This window comes from Pygocentrus nattereri, chromosome 1 (genome assembly GCF_015220715.1).
Source record: "Pygocentrus nattereri isolate fPygNat1 chromosome 1, fPygNat1.pri, whole genome shotgun sequence".
Lineage (NCBI taxonomy): Eukaryota > Metazoa > Chordata > Actinopteri > Characiformes > Serrasalmidae > Pygocentrus > Pygocentrus nattereri.
This window is the reverse complement of record NC_051211.1, coordinates 35,537,003-35,557,794: the sequence shown is the minus strand read 5'-3', so window position 1 is coordinate 35,557,794 and position 20,792 is coordinate 35,537,003. Positions and strand designations below refer to the sequence as shown.

Genomic DNA, 20,792 nt, shown 5'->3' with positions numbered 1-20,792 from the left:
GATTAAGACTGCGTAGGAAACTGTTAAAATGAAAATATTTTAGGTGTGTCTAGATTGAGGCACAGTCAATGTTACAGATGTTTATTCTAAAATGTTGGTTAAAAGTGTCCGTCAAATCTCAATGCAGATGATATCATAGAAAAAGTCATCACGTCACTACTGACAAAAAAAAAAAAACTAAACTTTTTTTAATCTTTGTTCATAGCATTTCAGTCTACACTGGTAACTGTGGCAGCTGATTCATCCAGTGATAAGATTTTTTCTGCCTCCTTTTGTACACGCCTACAACTACATGTTGTCCAGCAGGCTTTGCATGTCTCTTGTGTGCATGGACAGCGCCCACAGTCGAGAAACTTTCCAAATGACAGCGCTGAGAAGCTGACAGCAGTATTCTTGTGCTGAGGACAACTCAGAAAAACCCCCCAAAAAAAACATGAAGTATTTTTTATCAGAACTTTCAGGGTTTTTTAGCTACAGAAAGTTGAAAAATTATGTAGTGATTCTGGTTTTGAGTGTGCTGATCTTTGTCATCTACTTGGCTTTCCATGGCAATTATATGGAGCGAAAGGACTTCATAAAAAATGGTGAGTATTTCATTTTTATTTGTGACTGTGTGAATTTCATATCTATGATTACTTCTGGTACAGTTTTTATTCATTGACATACAAGCAATGTAAATGTTCCCTCAGAAAGTACAACAGTGCTTTTAAGGTCTGGTTGTGTACCTTAAATATGTTTTTCCAGGTGAAAAGTACATATTTTATACATAAAGTACATGTTTCATAACCTGATGTTTAAAATGGAGCAATGAAATACACAGCTTGATGATGAGACAGCGTGTGTGAAGTCAGTACAGAAAATATAATTTCAATGGATTATGGTACAATTATGTTCCCTAACCAAAGGTACCGAGATGTACTCTCGAGGGTACCACCCCAGTGACAAGAGGGGTCCTGCCACAGTGACAGTTTTGTACTTTTTTCTGAGGGTGTAGTCCCTCATCCCACTGTAACATCCCACTGTACTACAATTCAACTCTGAGTTATGGTGAAATGACTGAATTCAAAGATGATGCCCAAGTTAATGCTTTCTGCATTGCATGGAAGTTAGACACTCATGGGTATAAACCAATTTTGACATTTTAATGAAAAAAGGGAGAGTCGTTGTTAAATGGGTGAAGGTCGCAACCAAGAGAGAGTGAGCAAAATCCAAAAGGGAACCAGAAAAGACAAAACATTACAAAAAGGTTTAGAGACAAATAACAAATCAGGTCAAAAACACTAGGACAGACAACTGAACAGTGCTCAGTATGCTCAGTGAAACTGAGGCAATGCTTTGAAAAGAAATTAGGACAAACATATACAGGGCTAGACCAGGTGAGGGGAATAAGTAATTGGCAAAGCAGTCTAATGTCTGATCAACTCAGAGTCCTGTGATCCTTCTCTAAATTCTAAGAACTGGAGTTTCAAGAGTCTGAGAAGCTTCAGCATTAGAGGAAGGTGTGACAGCTGGTATAGCAAAAACTGGTTCTCTGTTTCCCAAAAATTTGGCATGCTGTGCACAATGTCAATGAAATCAAACAGCGATGATTATGCAAATCATTTACTCCTACGTTTCATTAAAAACAGTACAAAGACAACATATCAAATGTTGAGACCGAAATTTCGTTTTATTTATTCATGTACATGCATAAAGATGTGCAATCCCATAAAAGATCCACTTTTGATTCCCTAAAGAACCTTTTTCTATGTTGTTTCTAAGTTGATGTTCTACTATTGAAGTTTAAAAACCTTTCAGGAAGAACGTTCATGAATCCTTTGGTGAATTATTTGAAAGTTTTTTTAAACATTTAAATGGTTCATCTTCTGTTCAAATATGGTTCCATGATTCTTAGTGAATCACAAGTGGGGCGTACACTCTCAGAAATAAGTATGAAACTGTCACTGGGGCAGTAGCCCTCTTGTCACTGGGGTATTACCTTTAAGGGTACATCTTAGTACCTTTAGTCAGGGAACATAGCTGTCCCCATGTCACATGGTAACTTGCTCTTACCATTGTATTTTACTAAAGCACACAACAGATTCTGTTCGACATTTACATACATTTGTTGATGTTAACAGAAGAGGCAGTATTAAAACGAACAACAGTGAGATTTTATCATTAGCGCAGTGTCAGTGGGGGGGTGGGGGTTTCACCAGGAAGTGCACTGTAAAATTTGCATATGGGCAGAATTTATTAAGTCTTTTCTTCTAAATTATAGATACAACCATCTTGGCAAAAACATAATCACATGTTAAAAGTTTAGGTGCATCTTACATTGTTTTGCTATTTTCACAATGATGGTTTTGTGTTGAAGTTTACCAGTTTAGCTGTGAAAGCTAACAGAATGGCAAATAGGAGTCAAGCTGTTGGAGTCCGCAGACAGGAGCTTATAGCTTTATCTAGGCCATTTCTTTATTAGTCTACAAAGCAGTCCATTTAATTTAGTGGAATAGTTTAAATTAATGCTTATACATTTATCAAGGAAGAATATTTGATTCAAATCAATTTAAGTGTGAGCTGATGTTGATAAAGCGGAGTACTTATTGGTCAAAGGCATGTAAATTACTAATTAAAGTCAAATTAAATTAATAAATAACTAATTAAATGGCCAGTTCCTGAATATCAAAGCCTGGCATTCATGGCAGGGTTTGCAAGTTGCCAGTTTAGGTTTGGCAAGTGTTTGTGTGGAGGAAATGGTGAGAGAGAGAGAGAGAGAGAGAGAGAGAGAGAGAGAGAGAGAGAGAGAGAGAGAGAGAGAGAGAGAGAGAGAGAGAATGCGGGCCTTTGTTGTTTGAGAATTTCATGAAGGATGGGACTAAAGAAATGGCCCAAAAAGCCTTGTAGCTTTGTAACTGGAGGCATACCACCCACATGTAGTCTCTCACTGCATTTGTTGTCAGACAAAAGTGTACCACAAGTCCATTTTTCATAAAATGTAAGGGCTGTTACAAACAATTAGACCATATGCGCTGCTAGTGCGACTTGTAAACAAATGGTAGAGGAGACCAAAGATGAAGCTACACAGCTACTTTAAGGTGGTCCTTTCATGCTGTTAAGGGTGTATCAAGACTCTTTAGCCTTCACACTATTAATCTTATGTGATCATATGCATCTCTGACCACCTCTGAAGGTGGTGTGGGTGATCGGATCACAATATGTCTCTGAGGCACAGTATACCCTATTCATCAGATCGCCCAGCATCCATGTTAAGGCCAAGAGACTTAAGATTTAAATGTTGAAGTTTTAAAATGCTGAATATACTCGTGTGGTACCCATGTGTGGGATCGATGATGAGGCGGACGCATGCGCTCAGATAAGCGAGATTTATTAGGGGCAAATCCATACTCATGGTCAAAACAGTCCAGGGTCAGAGAGCCAACATGGATAGATCGGGGAACAGACATGATGAAAGGAAACAAAGACTAAACACACAATGGAGGCACAGGGCTTAAATACAGGCACAGGTGCTTCAGAGTGGCACAACTGTCTAAGCGTGGCCCCATCATCAGGAGATTGCGAGTTTGATCCCTGGTGATGCTACAGCCATCCGTAGCCGGGAGTCCAAGAGAGCACAATAAGCCTCGCTCTCTCTGGGTGGGTAGGATGGCCGCCATCACTCAATGCGATGCTAGTCAGTACAGGCATCTGTTAGCTGATGTAGCAGATCTGGCGGTTGGTGCTTTCCTCCGAGCGCGTTCGGCTGTCCTGTGACTTTGCGTAAGCGGCAGGAATCATGTGCTACCCTCCACCCTCCTAGCGTTGGTAGTATCGTGTGATGAGGGCAGTCCTAAGTAGCGGGTGGAATTGGAGATGATTAAATTGGGGAGAAAATTGGGTAAAAAAAATAAAAAATAAAAAAAATAAATACAGGCACATGTTAATGAGACACAGGTGGTTAACAAACAGGTGAAAACAATCAAGGGTGGAGTAGAAACAAGAGGGCAGGACCGGGAAGAATCAAAACAAAAGCACACGGAGGACTGGGAGGGGCCAATCGTGACCGTATATATCTCTGTATTCATCTGTGGATTTTTAAGAGTGCGCAAGCTTTTCTTTCTTTTTATTGGAGGTCAAGGCTTTCCCATAATCTAGCACTTAGATCGGAGACTAGATCATTACAGGATGGAGTCGTATCTGTATTCGCTGAACTATTATAAACAGTTTTGAACTTCTCAACCGTTTCTGAGTCAAAATAGCATTTTTTAAAAGTAACTTTCAGGCACTTTCTTCTTTACTTCTAAATTGATTTGAAATCAAATACAGAATATGAAAACATCAGAGATTTGAGACACCTTTGTGTTTAAACCTTTAGTCATGACCAGATCCAGGTTGTGATCTAGCTTGTGGGTGGAGCTGCCCACATGCTGCTTCAAATCAAATGTCTCTAGTAGTCTAATGAATTCTAATGAATTACTATCTGAAGGACTATCGATATGTAAGTCCCCAGATGGAAGGATCTTATAATAGTTTGTGAACGCTACTGATAATAATTCTGCAATTTCTGACAAAAATGTACTATTTTGCTTTGGATGTCTCTATATTATAATTATTAACACAGGTGTATCATTAAAAAGGTTGATTGCAACATACTCAAAAGACATGAATTCACCAATAGAGGTCTTATGTGTGTATAAATGTCAAATCAAAACATGTCAAAATGAAAGAAGCACAAAGCAAGAACATCAATGAGGGCACAGCTCGCACTTTGTTTTGAGCTTATTTTGACCTGTTGGACATACTGACCCAGTGCAAGTGTATGGTTCAATGTCAGTGCAGCAGCGTAAAATTTTGGGAGAGTCTGTTCAACATAAATGATGGAACTAACCGAACTTTGTGTAAATAGACCACAATATAGAAATATGTCCACATATGCAGTCGTGACTGATGTCTTTTTTCTGAATTTATAAAAATACTATTTTGTTTCATAGTAAATTTGTTTTGGCTAGGTTATGTTTATGAACAGAGACCTACAGATGCAGTCAGGAAAATAAAACTCATTCGTGAACCTGTGTTTAAAGCAAGTTTTTATTAAACAAAAACTTGTAACTAAGTTGCAAATAAATCTTAAACTGAAACTTTGCTTGTTTGCAAAAAGTTATTTCAGAGACACTCAGTTCTACTTGATGGAAATGGTGTGCCTTCAGGGTTTTGTAATAATATGACAGTCATAATTACTTAATAATTACATACTTTGACTTGTGATACTTAATACGTTTAACGGCAACTTCTTTTGTACTTTTACTCAGGTGGAGGTCTCCTTTCACTGGAGAAATATTTTACCTTGAGAATCTCTACTTTTAACTCATTTGCATACTTCAACCACCATTGATTGTTACTAATAGAATCTAACAATAAAAACCTATGCACAAATGTCCACATGATAGTCTACCATGACAGTAATCAAATTCTTCCACACTGTGCCATCAGCTTTACTATAGAGAATGCGTTACTGCACTCATTACTTTGATGAAACTACTTTCCTTCAATTATTTGTTCTAGAAGTTGTAATGACATAGATTTACATGTATTAGATCATTCAGATGATAGAAAGCCTAATACTAAAGTCATCAACTTAAAAAAAAAATAAAAAATAGAAGGATAAATCCTGGATTACTCAGGGCAAAAGCTGCTTTGAAGAGTAATAATATAAAACAAAGGGTACAAATGAGAACAAAGTTTGGTATAAATGACAAACAGTTGTTGCTATTCATTTTTTTAGAACATAATTTTATACAGCTTTTTGAGTCATGTTGCAATTATCTACAGATCTGTCCCTCATCGGACACATTTCTTTACTTTTAATAAAGCTTAAATATAAATGTAATATAAACAAATCTTACACAGGAGACTTTCTGTTTACTTAGTAAACTCTTTCCAAAGAGACTCTGAGTGAACTAAAAAAGGCACTTGTTCTGCAAATACAGAAAAAATAAAAACCATTAAAGAGAGCTTCCTTTGCAGAGAACACACTGACATTTTTCTGTAAATTTTAGTGCACAAGTTCTTATTTTTTGTTGACTTCAACATATGGGACTTTCGCACAGGTCACGTTCTATGTTTAATTTCTTTACTAAATATGTTACTCAAATTAAATCCAATGAACAAATTATGTATTATGTTTTTTTTTTATACAAAGAATGTGTTCTACTTATTTCACATAGAAAACCAACAAAATCTGGTGCATTTGAATAGATGCACAACCTTTTCATGCGACCATATAAAAACAACAATTTAACTGCAGTTATCTTTCTGAAGAATACGGCCCAGTTTTACCACCTCAGCTCTCAGCCTGTTCCCCCTAAGGAATCAGTTAGCTTTCTGGAAACAAACGTATCTGCTAAAGTATACTTGAATTCCAAAAACCAAACCAAAGGTCAGTCCATTATGTTTGTCGAGTTTCTTATGTTTTTTTTTCTACAGCTTATTGCAGACATCACTGGAATGCTGACTAACAACTCTAGGCAAGTCACAGAGAGAATACAGCTTTAGAAGAGCTAAAATAAAATGTAGACCCTCAACTTCTACAGTCACACATGCCTAAGAACTCGAGAGAGCAATTCTAGACAAATAAAAGCAAAGGAACTTTAATGGTCCATTGGTGTGCACAAGGATTGTCAGCTTTTGGATAACATAATGAAGCTTTAAAGCTCATTTGTTTGCAGCTAGCTTACCCAAATTCACAGTACACTTGCTCTACAACATCTATCTAATGTGTTCTCTTGTGTTTCAGTGCCCAGAGAAAGTCACCAACAACAGCCTATCGATGATGAGGTGAGATCTAATTTTCCCCTACTTTTCCTAAAGTTTGGCATTTTGATGAATAATATTCCTCTCCTTCTCACTGTCTCTCTATCATTCAGTTTATTAAGCAGGAATTTGAAGAACCAGATAACGAGAGTCTGCCACCTTGGAGACCAGAGGTGCTAAAATACATATGCATGCAAATATGTGAATATGCAAATATACTTTCAATGCAAATATTTTTAACATTTTCTGTAATGTGACCAGCATAAAGGAGGAGTGAACATGCACGTGTTTGAAGACTGGTGTGCAACTTCCATATTACAGCTGAGGAAGAATGTGCTGTACCCTCTGTATCCACATGTTAGTGTTCACACCCACAAATTCCACAGATCCATCCACCATAGCTTTTTGAATTACATATATTGATGATTAGAGATTATAAACAAATTAAATGTTCATATAAATGAATCATTCCATGGCCACTCGCCTAAAAGCAATTTAATTCATGCAACCATGCAAAAGCTATGCTCCAGTTAGTTTGCTCCAGCAGGTCCCATTTAACTGCTTACTGAATAACAGCAATATTAACTGGATATAATTACAACACCAAGAATAATATTTTACATAAAATATTAATATACCCAGTTAATATTTCAACTCTGTCTAGTCAGTTCTGTCTAGTCTAGTAGTTCCAGACATATAACAAGATTACATATCTGGGAGCAATTTAAGTTTTTAGTGGTAGACTGCATCAAAATCCAAGGCCTCTCTAAAACACCCCCAAACTCCTCTAGTCCATGCTCCTTTAACGTCTGCAATACAATTGATAACATACAGTGTTGGCATGGAATGATCCATATGCTTTATGCTATACATGTTCACCAAAGCAGACGTGTGTCATATTCTCAGGTCCGGACCACAATAAAGACGCTTGCGATATATCCCAAATCGACAAACTATGGAGTAAGGATCTTCGGCTATATTCATCCAAATGTCAGTGGTGGGTACAACATTGGAAAATAACTAGAACTTCTGCATTTCTACTTTTTTCTAGTTTGAGTGCATATTATAATAACTGTGATGATCCACAATCTGCTTTTGTGACTTTAACCAATTACAAATAAAAACTCTGATGTTATACAAATGAGGACACATGATGACCATTTACTTTTAAAGCATCTGCAGAGTGGCATTGTTGACTATCTTCTGCTTCTGTTTTCCCAGGCGAGTACATTTTTGCGATTTCCTCTGATAAGAACTCTGAGTTCTGGCTAAGTTCAAATGAATCAACCAAAGGCCTCAGACTTCAGGCATATGTTGGAAAAGTAAGTGTTACTGCCCCAACTACACTGTACTGTGCAAAAGTCAGAGACCATGCTTCATTCATTTAATTTCCATTAAGAACAGACATTAAGTGCAAGTCATTTCTTTGTCATGAATATTATTTGTTGTCAGTGCAAAAGAAACTCAGGCCATCTTGCATAGTGCCTAGCGCTGACATGGTGGTGGCCTGTTAGTGCATGAATGGATCAGACACAGCAGTGCTGCTGGAGTTTTTGTACACTATATCCTCTCACTGTCCACTATATTAGACAAAAAATTAAATTTTTTGTCCACCTTGTAGATGTAAGGTCAGAGACAGTAGCTCATCTGTTGCTGCACAGTTTATGCTGGTCATCCTCTAGTCCTTCATCAGTGGTCACAGGACGCTATTTGGCTGGATATTTTTGGTTGGTGGACTATTTTAGTCCAGCAGCAACACTGAGATGTTTAAAAGTCTAGCAGCACTGCTGTGTAAGATCCATTCATACCAGCACGACACACACTAACAAACATCCAGTACCACCTCAGTGTCACTACAGTGCTGAGAATAGTCCACCATTCAAATTATACCTGCTTTGGGGGGTCGTGACCACTGAAAAACAGGGTAAAAGAGGGGTAACAAAGTATGCAGAAAAACAGATTTTAGACCTACAAATTGCTCCTGTATTCTAAGTGGAGCTGATCAAATGGACAAGTGTAGATAAAAGGATATGTATTTAATAAAGTGACTGGTCAGTGTGTATCCATAATAAGCAAATGCTGTCTTTTTTACTTGCACCTTGCAAGACATGTTACATCATATCCTCATGACTAAAGCTACTATTCTATTTCTGGTCACTGTGAGTTAAACAGAGATATCATGGCACAGCTCAGTGTATATTTGACTAGGCAGATTAAGCTTGAACAGAGCATCCTTGTCACTGACATATAATGTTATGAACAGTACTTATAATGTAGACAATTTTCAACTTGGTTATAAAGTATAATGCATTTTATACATATTTATATGTGAATATTTAACCATGTTTATGAATCATTATATATATATATATATATATATATATATATATCATTATTATTTGTTTTTTTAGTATTATACACTATATGTAATTCAGAAAATGACTAAAGTTAAGGCATAACTAAGGCCTATTTCTAAAGTTGTTCAAATGTTGTTGTTATACCAGACAGGAATGGAATGGGCAGGTCCAGGAGAATATGGGAAATTTGCATCACAGATATCGAAGCCTGTAAAGTAAGTGACTGTTTTTACCAGTTTTGAGCTGTTTGTTGCTTTTTTTTTTCTAACCACTTGATGGGACCCAGATTTAAATTTCCTAATATGCACCTAAATGAAGGGTCTAGAAAAAAAATTGAGCTCTTCTACTTTGAATAATTTGTGGGTCTACATGAATTCATTACATCTCTTTGTTTTCAGGCTGTTGAAACACAAGCAGTATTTCTTTGAAGTCCTCTTACAGCACAATGAAGGGGTAGACCATGTGGAAGTAGCAGTATGTCACTTCACTTTCACTTAGATATTTTAAAAGCATTGTTGCCCAAGCTATGGGAAACAGTCATTTTATTCCAGTCTTCAACAGAAGTCTTTTTTTCTTGAATGTACAGCCACTTAACTAAAATGTTTGCACTTTTTTTTTCAAGTGGCGTCTGAACCAGAGAAACAGCATCTTTACTGTTATTACCTCAGAGTATCTGTCTCTCTATGTCAGTAAGTTTCAGGACTAGCAAAATGTTCCTCTTTACACACATAACACTACACAGCACAGCACAACACAAACTTGTAAAGTAACATGCTTGTAAAGTCCTCACCTATGGAGCAAATGAGACTCATTATAGAAGCATCTTGAAAGATTGACTTGTGACTGATTTTAACACCTTTTAGCCAGGCAAATACATAGAAACACACCAATTGTCCTGGACCAGTCTCTTTTCACACTTCAAAAAATCATATCTTGGAAAGTGAAATTATCATAAATCTAGTTAACATACATACAGGGTCCTCCACAAGTATTGACACCCCTTGCAAACATGAGCAAAAGAGGCTGTAAAAAACATTGTTTATGGCTTATCCTTTTGACTATATGTATATATATATATATATATATATATATATATATATATATATATATGTACACACATATATACATATTAGGGGTGCTGGAAAAACTATTTTTAGATGCATCGCGATGCGGAAGTGAACAATTCTGAATTGATTCATAAATGTCAAATTGATTTTTCTAAATTTCAATTTAGAACGTAATGTTGACGTAAAACGTAAAAGGCGGAACTTAGAAGTGGGTAAGCGCGGCACCCGGACAGTCTGTGGCGGCACATCACAGAAACAGCTGGATGAGCGAGAAATCCGACCGGCACTGTTTACTTTGTTCTGCTTTAAGCTTTAGCTATAGCTGCTTTCCTCCCATGTCCCAGAAAACTTTTTCTCAAAGCTAGAAGTTTCTTGTAATATGTCTCTCAACGTTTGACTGGTTTACGAAGCTGAAGTCACTTCTTATTCTCCAGCTTCTCGTTAGAATTTTCCAGTTCCATGTTAAATTCGGCCTAAGCCACCGAATGTAACTGCTGCACCATTTAAGTCGGAACAGGAAAATTTGAAAGAGAACTTCATCTTCGCAACTTTTTACCAGGCTCTCGTTACAGATATAACGTACCAGAAAGCCAACTGCAGTGCTTATAAGTCTGAAGTCCATTCGTCTCTAAATGTACATCTTAAATCTCTGTCTTTCCATTCTCTACTAGCCAGGCGAGACCTCGTTGTCATGTGACCTGCAGTCTGCACGACAGTCCTCAGTCATTGAGAAAAAGGGCTTTCGCGCTATGCTGCACACTTTGTAGGCGAGATTCAGCGTCCAGTCTCGAATATTTTACTGGCACAGCGATACCCCCAGCCTCTACAATGAGACCAAAACTGAGGTTATAAAATCACTAAAGAAAACAGGCAGGACGGCTGTAACGTGCTGCGTGGACATCCACTGCCACTGGATCTTATTTCATTGTAACAGCGCATTTTATCGCAGATGAGTGGCAGCAGCATTTAATGTGCTCCAAACAGCAGCAGTGAATGAGAGCCTTCCAGTTCACTTCCATTTGATTTATTAATAAAATATATTGCAAGTAAATGCATTTTGGATCATTACAAATGATTTGCATTTAAACTACCAAGAATGTAAAAAATATATAATAATTTTATAATATAAGATAGTCGTTTTATAATCGCATTGCAGCCCTTTGAATCGTAATCGAATCGTGAGGTGCCTAAAGATTCCCACCCCCTATATATATATATATATATACACACACACACACACACACACAGTGGGGCAAAAAAGTATTTAGTCAGCCACTGATTGTGCAAGTTCTCCTACTTAGAAAGATGAGAGAGCTCTGTAATTTTCATCATAGGTACACTTCAACTATGAGAAAAAAAATCCAGGAAATCACATTGTAGGATTTTTAAAGAATTTATTTGTAAATTATGCTGGAAAATAAGTATTTGGTCAATAACAAAAGTTCAACTCAATACTTTGTAACATAACCTTTGTTGGCAGTGACAGAGGTCAAACGTTTCCTGCAAGTCTTCGCCAGGTTTGTCACACACTGTAGCTGGTATTTTGGCCCATTCCTCCTGCAGATCTCCTCTAGAGCAGTGATGTTTTGGGGCTGTCACTGGGCAACACGGACTTTCAACTCCCTCCACAAATTTTCTATGGGGTTGAGGTCTGGAGACTGGCTAGACCACTCCAGGACCTTGAAATGCTTGTTACGGAGCCACTCCTTCGTTGCCCGAGCGGTGTGTTTGGGATCATTGTCATGCTAGAAGACCCAGCCACGTTCCATCTTCAATGCCCTGGAGGTTTTGGCTTAAAATCTCACGATACATGACCCCGTTCATTCTTCCCTTAACACAGATCAGTTGTCCTGTCCCCTTTGCAGAAAAACAGCTCCAAAGCCTGATGTTTCCACCTCCATGCTTCACAGTAGGTATGGTTGCAACTCAGCATTCTTCTTCCTCCAATCACAATGAGTTGAGTTTTTACCAAAAAGTTCTATTTTGATTTCATCTGACCACATAATATTCTCCCAATCCTCTTCTGGATCATTCATATGCTCTCTGGCAAACTTCTGACGGGCCTGGACATGTACTGGCTTAAGCAGGGGGGGACACGCCTGGCACTGCAGGATTTGAGTCCCTCTTGGCGTAGTGTGTTACTGAGGGTAGCCTTTGTTACTTTGGTCCCAGCTCTCTGCAGGTCATTCATCAGGTCCTTCCGTGTAGTTCTGGGATTTTTGTTCACCGTTCTCATGATCATTTTGACCCCACGGGATGAGATCTTGCGTGGGGCCCCAGATCGAGGGAGATTAGTAATGGTCTTGTATGTCTTCCATTTTCTTACAATTGCTCCCATTAATACAGGTAACGAGTGGAGGACAGAAGAGCTTCTTAAAGAAGAAGTTACAGGTCTGTGAGAGCCAGAAATCCTGCTTGTTTGTGGGTGACCAAATAATTATTTTCCACCATAATTTACAAATAAATTCTTTAAAAATCCTACAATGTGATTTCCTGGATTTTTTTTCTCATATTGTCTCTCATAGTTGAAGTGTATCTATGATGAAAATTACAGAGCTCTCTCATCTTTCTAAGTATGAGAACTTGCACAATCAGTAGCTGACTAAATATTTTTTTGCCCCACTGTATATATATATGGAATCTGCTATACGCATCCACAGTATCACAGATCCACCACCATACTTCACAGTAGGGATGAAGCAAGTGTTCATTAAGCTCCTTCTGCTATGAACTGCAGAATTAAGTGCTTTTTTCACTTGTTTAGATGAAACCTCTGTCCTGGCGGGGGACACGGATAACATCCCCCAAACGGTAGCCAGTCATGAGATGCATCCTGACCTCATCTACATACAGCGTGACCCTGTAGTGGACATGGCCAGAGAAGACCTACGGGACTACATCTTCCAAAGTAAGTATTTTTAAATCTTACAAAATTACATGTAAAGACCTACTGATGGTGTTAGGTGAAATTCTGAAAATATTGTAGTGTTCAAGAAAATTGAAGAAGAAAGTTTTGTCATGCTAGTTTTGGGTAATGTGTTCTCCAGATTTTATTGCTCTTGGTTAATTTGATACGGACCCATACTGTAGTTGACGAGGCTGGGAATTACCCAAGGTGTGTGTGTGTGTGTGTGTGTGTGTGTGTGTATGTGTGGGTGAGTCATAGAGCAAGCTCTTGAAAAAAGAAATCTGATCATGTGCATGCCTGTGGCATGGCGTGGCTGTGACCAACAACAAGAGCTGGAAAATAAAGCACATTGACTTTTGCAAATAGTGCTACAAAATGTTCCTTGCACCATATGTTCCAGATCTCATTAAAGTAATTCCAAGCTTGAATTTGTGGTAGTACCTTTTAGCATTAAATGCTGCTTATGCTGGTAAGGAGATAAGTCAGAATAAACCTGCATAAGAGCATCTGCCAAATGTTGTAAATGTAAATTGTCTCTGTTGTTTTAAAAATTGGTATATGTATTTGTCATTTTTTAAACCTTTTTTTGCATGATTTGAAATCTCAACCTGCCCTTTACAGTGTGTTCAATGTTACTGATGAATGGGCCCAAAGAAATGGCCTACAATATTATTATGAAAAAACTTTGTTCCATTACCTTTCATTATAAGTTTAGGAAGTTTCTTCCTTTTTCTGTGAAGTTACCATATCATACATATGAGGTTTTGTTCCATCAATGATAATATGCTGTGAAACATTTAACATAATCATCCACTTGTTCCACTTCATCCTTTTCTTCTCTCTCCAGTACCCCTGATGAATGATTCCTATTTGAAAAACATCTTTCCTCAATGCAACTACAAGCCCATTAATGTATTTGACGGAGCACAAATGCAAAGATTTCATGGTATATACTATGTGAGTATGCCTTCACATCCTGTTGTATGAACTTAGAGTTTATCAAATGATGACATTTCTGGAGATTAAATGGAAAATATGATACGCTATTACAGTATGTCACAGACAGTTATGCTGTGTTTTGTGTATTCTTTTTTAAGGTTCACTACTCTAGAGTGTACCCCAATGACCACACAAGACAGGCTCATTCAGCCGTTGATGAGATGTGTTTCTACAACCAAGATAAAGTATTTAAAGAAGGGTAGGCTTTCACACTAAACTACTTCATATCTTGCGTCGTGTAAATTCTTTTATAAAAACACTCTTTAAATTAGTTTATGCTTGAAGTACAGCGAATATTTACAGCAATGTATTTACTGTTTTATTCTTGTATGTGACATGTTGTTTCCATGTTTACCTTTCAAGAGGCGGGTTTGTCCAGTATCTGAAAACTGTGGACGGAGGTAACTAATCTTTCTTACGTGACTGAGTACATAAGAACTACAGCGTTCTTGTAATTACTAGCTATTGTTTAGTTGCACAATGCCAAAAATGAGGTTTGGCTTTCATTGGCATTCCTATAAGAAATACTTTGACCTTCTGTTACGTTTGATAAAGATGAACAGATTTTCTTCAAGTAGGACTTCCAGTTTCAAAGTCACAGACAAAGGTCATATACACAACAAAAGATCCTTGATCAAAAACTATAAAACACAAAGTAGGGTGAAGGGAAGGGAAACAACAAAAACAAGAAACCAGAAAAAATGGCTCAGAATTGCATAGACATATCTGGGAGACTTTGCAAAGAGAGAGATTAAACACCTAGCTATACTACTCAGATATGAGTGGGTGGAGCCAGGGTGTACATGGGCCATTCCCAGAAAAGCTTCCAAAAGACATGCATAAAACCACAACACTATATTATATGCACTACACTAAAGGAAGCGCTGCTAAAAGTGGTGTACAATTTTGACATACTACTAAGTGTGGTAAAAGTTCTGGGTTTAACCACAATAACAGATGTGTTCTTGACTCAGGTTTCCTTTGTTGTTCTTGGAACAAAATTCCTTTTTACCAGTATGATAGAGAAAGAAACAGTAAAACAGACATTGATGAGGCCATGATACCAGGTGACCACATAATAACCATTAAATTGCAGGAAGGCCTAGCTGCCTTTGCAGAGCATAAGGGATGCATTCAAAACAATTCCTGCATAATAACAACTATGCATGTGAGAAGGTACGATATCTGCACTGTTTTACTTGTTTTAGCATCCCTCTCCTGTACTTTTTCAAGCTTATCTTCTAGTCTCCTCTTGGTCTCCATCATTTCAGATGATTGTTCTTACATATCTTGGAGTAGTTTGCAAAAGTTTCAACCACTGGGGAAATTATATTTTCTTGTTCTCTTGATTTTTAAGTGAAAAATATAACATATCCTCAGAGAAAACCTTTAAAATGGTATTTGTCTGCAAATTTTAGTGCACAATTTCTGCTTATTGCAGTTTCACATATAAGAAAAAATAAGCCATTACTACTGCAGATTTTATGGTTGACCTTTTCCCTGATATGTTAAATTCTAAAAAGAAAAATAAAACGGTAAATGTGTATTAAAGTGTGCAGAAATGTGTTCTCTGTAGAGGAGGTGTTCATTTATTTTCACCTAGAAAATAAACAGAGCAGGTCATTTGTCCAGGGACACCCAAACTTTTGCATACAACTGTATATTATCTTTTTTAACAAAATAAAAGTAAATAGGAACATTTAAAATTTTCTTTCTACTCTCTTTAAAATTGTGCAGGACAAACATTATATTCTAGGACTGTCCCACAAAATACAGTATGGATGGCCGCCCTAAATGTCATATATTGCTGTCGCATATCTTTAAGTGATATTAGCAGGTTCTCTATGTGCCAAATGGGCTATATTCTGTACCACAGTAAACTGACCAGCTGGAAAAATCAACATCCAAACATGAACTTCCAGTGCAAAGAACATCTTACCTGAATGTCCTTGAAGAAGCTTTGAATACCTATGTTTGATACAGAGCTGCTACAAAATGAATATACAATATTATTAGCTTGGAGCTAACATAACACAGAAAATAAAAATAAAGTTCAAAGTCACTTGAAAAATGTCTTGAAACAACTGAGAGTGGCCAGATGCTCCTACTCATACCTGTCCTACTTGATGAAATCATGTTCACCCTTTCATAAGGTATTAGAACATGTAGTTAGGGATTTCAGGTCATTCCTCACTACTGAATATCTTCAGATACTGCTCTTTGTCCTCATTTGGGAACATGTTCTTTATTTCACTCCTAGATTTTCTGTAAGGACTAGTGATGCTGATTACAAAAGCTTGATATTTTTTTTTCTGAACATATAACCATCACCAATTTCTAATCACAAAATATCGTCTACTTGCAAACATGAATGTAATATCAATTGAAAGTTTTGACTGGATTTGAGATATATTGAGATTTTTTTTTATATTAGAACGTGCTCATTATGGGTTAAGTGGGTAATCAGTAAGTGCTCTTATTCATCACTTTCAACTGTTTATGAATTCACTGAGGTGCCTAACACTATTTCTCAAATCAAGGAGAAAAGTCTGATTTAAACTGGGAGCGGTCCATCAATGTAAATCCCACAGACTTCAACTTAAATCAGCCCACTGTTGTCATCCATACCTGCAAGAGAGTTGGAAATGCCATACTAAGTGAAGAAGACGTCATGCCTGTAGTTGACGCTGTCATGAATAAACTGCAGTTAACAGAGCACACCAGGTACATACTTTTGCATACTTTTAGTTTACATCATCTTTCTCTATTAAACTTTTTATGATGTGACAGTCCATTTAAACAGTTGGAACTGGTTCCTTGTGTGCAGTGAATTGGTTCTGAAGCGTATAGTGAATGTGGAGAAGAGGGTGGATGGTGATGCAGGTGGTCGTTACCTGCTGGAGCTGGAGTTGGAGGATGCGAAGGGCCAGAACATGCTGCTGTCTCGTTATTTTCATGTAACTACGAATAAGGAGGGTAGTCCAGAACTACCAGAGCCAATTTCTTTCTGTAGCCCAGAGGACTTCTCCTGGAACCCAGCAGCCAGAGTCCATGTCATTCTGCCAGGTCAGAACTCTAGCTCTATCTTTTCATATATTTGGAATTTATTTGTTGCATCTGTTGAAATCCACTAGCAATTCTGTACTGTATGTTGGGGTTCCTGCATCATGGTTATACTGGAAAAGCCTTCAATCAGCTTTGTTTTTCATAGTTGCTCACCGCAAATCAAATGGCTGGAAAACACAACGTGATTTTTTTAAACATCTATTTGAAGTAGCATTTAGGGAAAAAAAACAAAAAACAAATATATTTCACAGAAAGTTACACAGATTCTTTTTTCAGTATTTAGTGTCCAGCCTTTGCCTTATGCAGCTTTCACTGTTTTAGGGCAAGTTTTCAGAGAAATCTGCATTGATATTTTTCCACACTTTTAAAGTTGATTCTTAGAAACTGGCCACATTTTCTGCTTTTAGATGATGTTATATGTCCCTAAACGTGCACTAATCCTCCACTTTGCCTGATTGATGGTTACTATATACATTCTGCCTATACTGTTGCTTCCAAAGACTTCACATTTTGACTACATAAAACTTTGCTCCGCATCACAGCTGTCCAGTATTCTAGTGCACATGTGTTGGGCTCCAGTCCTCGCGGGCCAAAACACTGCAGACTTCAGCACACTGCCTCATTTAACGCACCTAATTCAGCTCATCAGCAAATTGATGAGGCCTTCATGAACTGAATTCAGAGAGATAGATGAGGGTAAATGCTAATCTCCGCAGGCCCAGAAGGTCCCCAGTTTGACATGCCTGTTCAAGTGCAAGTTCTGTGTTTTTTTTCTTTTTGGTTTATTTCATTTTCTCAGTAAGGGCTTCTTGACAGCTAAACCTCCTTTCAGACTCAGTGTTGAGTCGTCTTCTCACAGTTGAAGGATGGGCAGAAACACTTTTTGATCATTTCAAATCTGAAGCAAGAGTAGAGCTTGACTTTCTCCTCTCTCTCAAAGCTGAAAGTGCTGTTTAACTGATGGTGACAGTTTTGGTGGTCTACTAGGTCTGGCATGATCGTTAGGAAGCCCATTTTTATATCTTTCAACATTTTTTATTATTCATTATTATTTTAATAATTGTTGAGTTTGATATTTGATATTATATTTAGTTGTTAAGCCTTTGTGTAATTTTCTGGTAAATATATGTTTTCAACTTTTTTCCTGATGCTGAAAAACAAATGACATAATAATAAATACTTAATGGTGGTTTTGAATCGAAATCTAAAGAGGGTGGTCTTTGACTTTTGCGCAGTACAGTAGCTTTGTGCTTTTGTTTTAGTACAGATACTGCAGGCAGTTTTTTAAGCCACTGTTTATTTGTTGTTTGTTCCATCCATCCATTTTCATATCTGTATCCTAACAGTGAAAAAACAGGGCAGATGGGTCATTCAGTTCATCAGACAAATGGAGAAAGTGTACAGAGTCACAAAAGATGAAAATTTCAACGTCATCATCATTGATTACAGCAGTGATGATGTTGACATACACAAAGCACTGAAAAAGGCAAATCTACCAAGGTGCAACTTCTTATTATTCTGTAATTATGTTCTATTTCTGAACATCTTAAATTAAAGCAATCAGTCAGATTTTGTTTTGAGAGGAATGTGACATGTGTATGCTCATTTTCTAATACTGCTACTATATATTTGCAGCTTCCAGTACAGGAGGCTGGAAGGAACTTTCCTGAAAACAACAGCAGTTCAAACAGCAATTGAACTTATTGAAGTACGGAACTGTTTTTCTCTAAATCGAACTTCATGATCACTTCTACAATGTTTTGTACTCTCGTTTCCTTTTAACATTTTGTATTAGATTAGTCTTTAACTAGTTGTACTCTTTTCTTTTCTCCTCTTAGGATGAGAACAGCATTTTGTTCACGACTGACCTGCATCTCAATTTTCCAGTATCAATAATCCACATGGTGCGTAAACACTGTGTACAAGGGAAAATGATTTTTGCCCCAGCTGTAATGAGACTGGACTGCGGAATCTCAGCACATGATCCCACAGGTACTGATCTAATATCTCCTATGTTCGGTTATGGACAGCTAAATGACCTGAAATTTTTTTCACATGAAACTAAAAGGAAGCTGATTGTTTTAGCTACAAATAATTCAGAATTTACACATATTAACATTTTTAACTCATCCTTAATCTATTGAAGAAAGACACCATGGTGAAAATGAAATGCCCTTCACGAGACTGTGCTGTCTTTTTTCAAACTGCTAGTTAAAACTTGTCAGGTTAAAGTTTTCAAGTTAGATTTTATTTCCACTCAAACTGTAGAATGTTACAAAGCATCAAACGAGAATAAAGATCAAATCAGCCTGCAGCTGTAGAACCTGGTGGGATGGAAAGTCAGGATAAATCTCAGTTTTGTTGATAAAAATGAAATGCTTGCTTAAATTTCTAAAGACTGGCTGTATAAAACACCGTAAACTGCTGCGGAGCAGAGGATTCTTCAGAATTCTCTCCTGGCAGCAGGAGCACTCCACCGTCTTCACCCGAAATGAAGAACTATTCAAATATTTATTATTAAAATGTTGACTTTCAGGGAATGTGAAGGTTTGCATTTGAATGTAATCCTGTTGGGAATCACCCTGTTTTTATAATGTACCTGTGATCTAACTACTGTCCTTTTTTCGGTAACTGTATTGGAACACAGTTAGCTCTTTTTGTATTCTGATTACATTAATTCAACTTTATAGTCATTGTGCAGAGTACAGGCACAGAGCCAATGAACTGCAGTTAGCATCTACCCAGAAGTGCAACATACAGTATTATTTATAGTAAAGTGTAAGAAAGTAAAGTGAAGCTGTGGTTACAATATGTACAATTCAGGACACTTGAGTAGTAAAAATATAGATTTGCAAGTATAAATGTAATATACAGAGTGAGTGGAGTGTAAATGTAGGTAGCATGTAATGTGGAAGCAGCGTATATACAACAAAAAGCACACAGAGTAAAAACATGTACAGTGGCTGTGCATATATGAACGGTGCTGCAATAGACTGTACAAATATTAATAGTGCAATAATACTTACACTTAATGTACAGTAACAGTGCAGTGAGTGAAAATATTTGATTAAAGTAGTGGTGTGGAGTTCTTCAGCGACACAGCCTCAGGGAAGAAGCTCTTCATGAGCTTGCTGGTCTGGGATCGGGGGCTCCTCTAATGCCTGCGTGATGGGAGAGGGTAAAAAGTCCACGGTTAGGATGAAAAACGTCCTTGATGATGTTCCTCGCCCTGCTAGGGCAGCGCTTGGTTACTTGGTTGCTCAACCCTGGAAATTGATTCTTTCTGCCACAGCTATTCTGATCTTCAAATAAATAATAGACATAAGTTTATAACACCCAGTGGTGGCCCTTACCCATCTGTGGCAGTAGGGTAGCAGGTGGCAACCAGTAAACAGGGTGGTTAAATGGAGAGTAAACGCGATGCCCATTGTTCTAACTGAAGACCTCATTTACTATGTGTAGACTTTTTCTGAGGACCTTTTTCAAGGACAACAAGGAAAAGGTCCTAAGAAAAAGAAAACTTAAACAGAACTAAGCAGAATTGTTCATACTTTTGTGAACTTATCCCAGATGTGAAACACTGGTGAATGTCAGAATCTTTGTGAA

The 20,792-nt window shown here is 37.5% G+C and overlaps 1 protein-coding gene across 1 annotated transcript in view; it reads left to right on the top strand.

The window, feature by feature from the left end:
- Positions 1–335: 335 nt before the first annotated feature.
- The window catches only part of b4galnt3a (beta-1,4-N-acetyl-galactosaminyl transferase 3a), a 31,586-nt gene continuing 11,129 nt past the window's right edge, over positions 336–20,792 (top strand). Inside the window, exons 1-18 of the mRNA XM_017696967.2 lie at positions 336–584; positions 6,773–6,813; positions 6,903–6,962; positions 7,051–7,146; positions 7,696–7,786; positions 8,011–8,111; positions 9,294–9,361; positions 9,545–9,620; positions 9,769–9,835; positions 12,978–13,121; positions 13,969–14,078; positions 14,219–14,319; positions 14,484–14,521; positions 16,661–16,844; positions 16,948–17,186; positions 18,533–18,686; positions 18,822–18,894; positions 19,025–19,178. Of these exons, the coding sequence (XP_017552456.1) occupies positions 434–584; positions 6,773–6,813; positions 6,903–6,962; positions 7,051–7,146; positions 7,696–7,786; positions 8,011–8,111; positions 9,294–9,361; positions 9,545–9,620; positions 9,769–9,835; positions 12,978–13,121; positions 13,969–14,078; positions 14,219–14,319; positions 14,484–14,521; positions 16,661–16,844; positions 16,948–17,186; positions 18,533–18,686; positions 18,822–18,894; positions 19,025–19,178 (1,948 nt within the window). The 5' untranslated portion in view covers positions 336–433. The remainder of the gene's footprint in view (positions 585–6,772; positions 6,814–6,902; positions 6,963–7,050; positions 7,147–7,695; positions 7,787–8,010; positions 8,112–9,293; positions 9,362–9,544; positions 9,621–9,768; positions 9,836–12,977; positions 13,122–13,968; positions 14,079–14,218; positions 14,320–14,483; positions 14,522–16,660; positions 16,845–16,947; positions 17,187–18,532; positions 18,687–18,821; positions 18,895–19,024; positions 19,179–20,792) is intronic.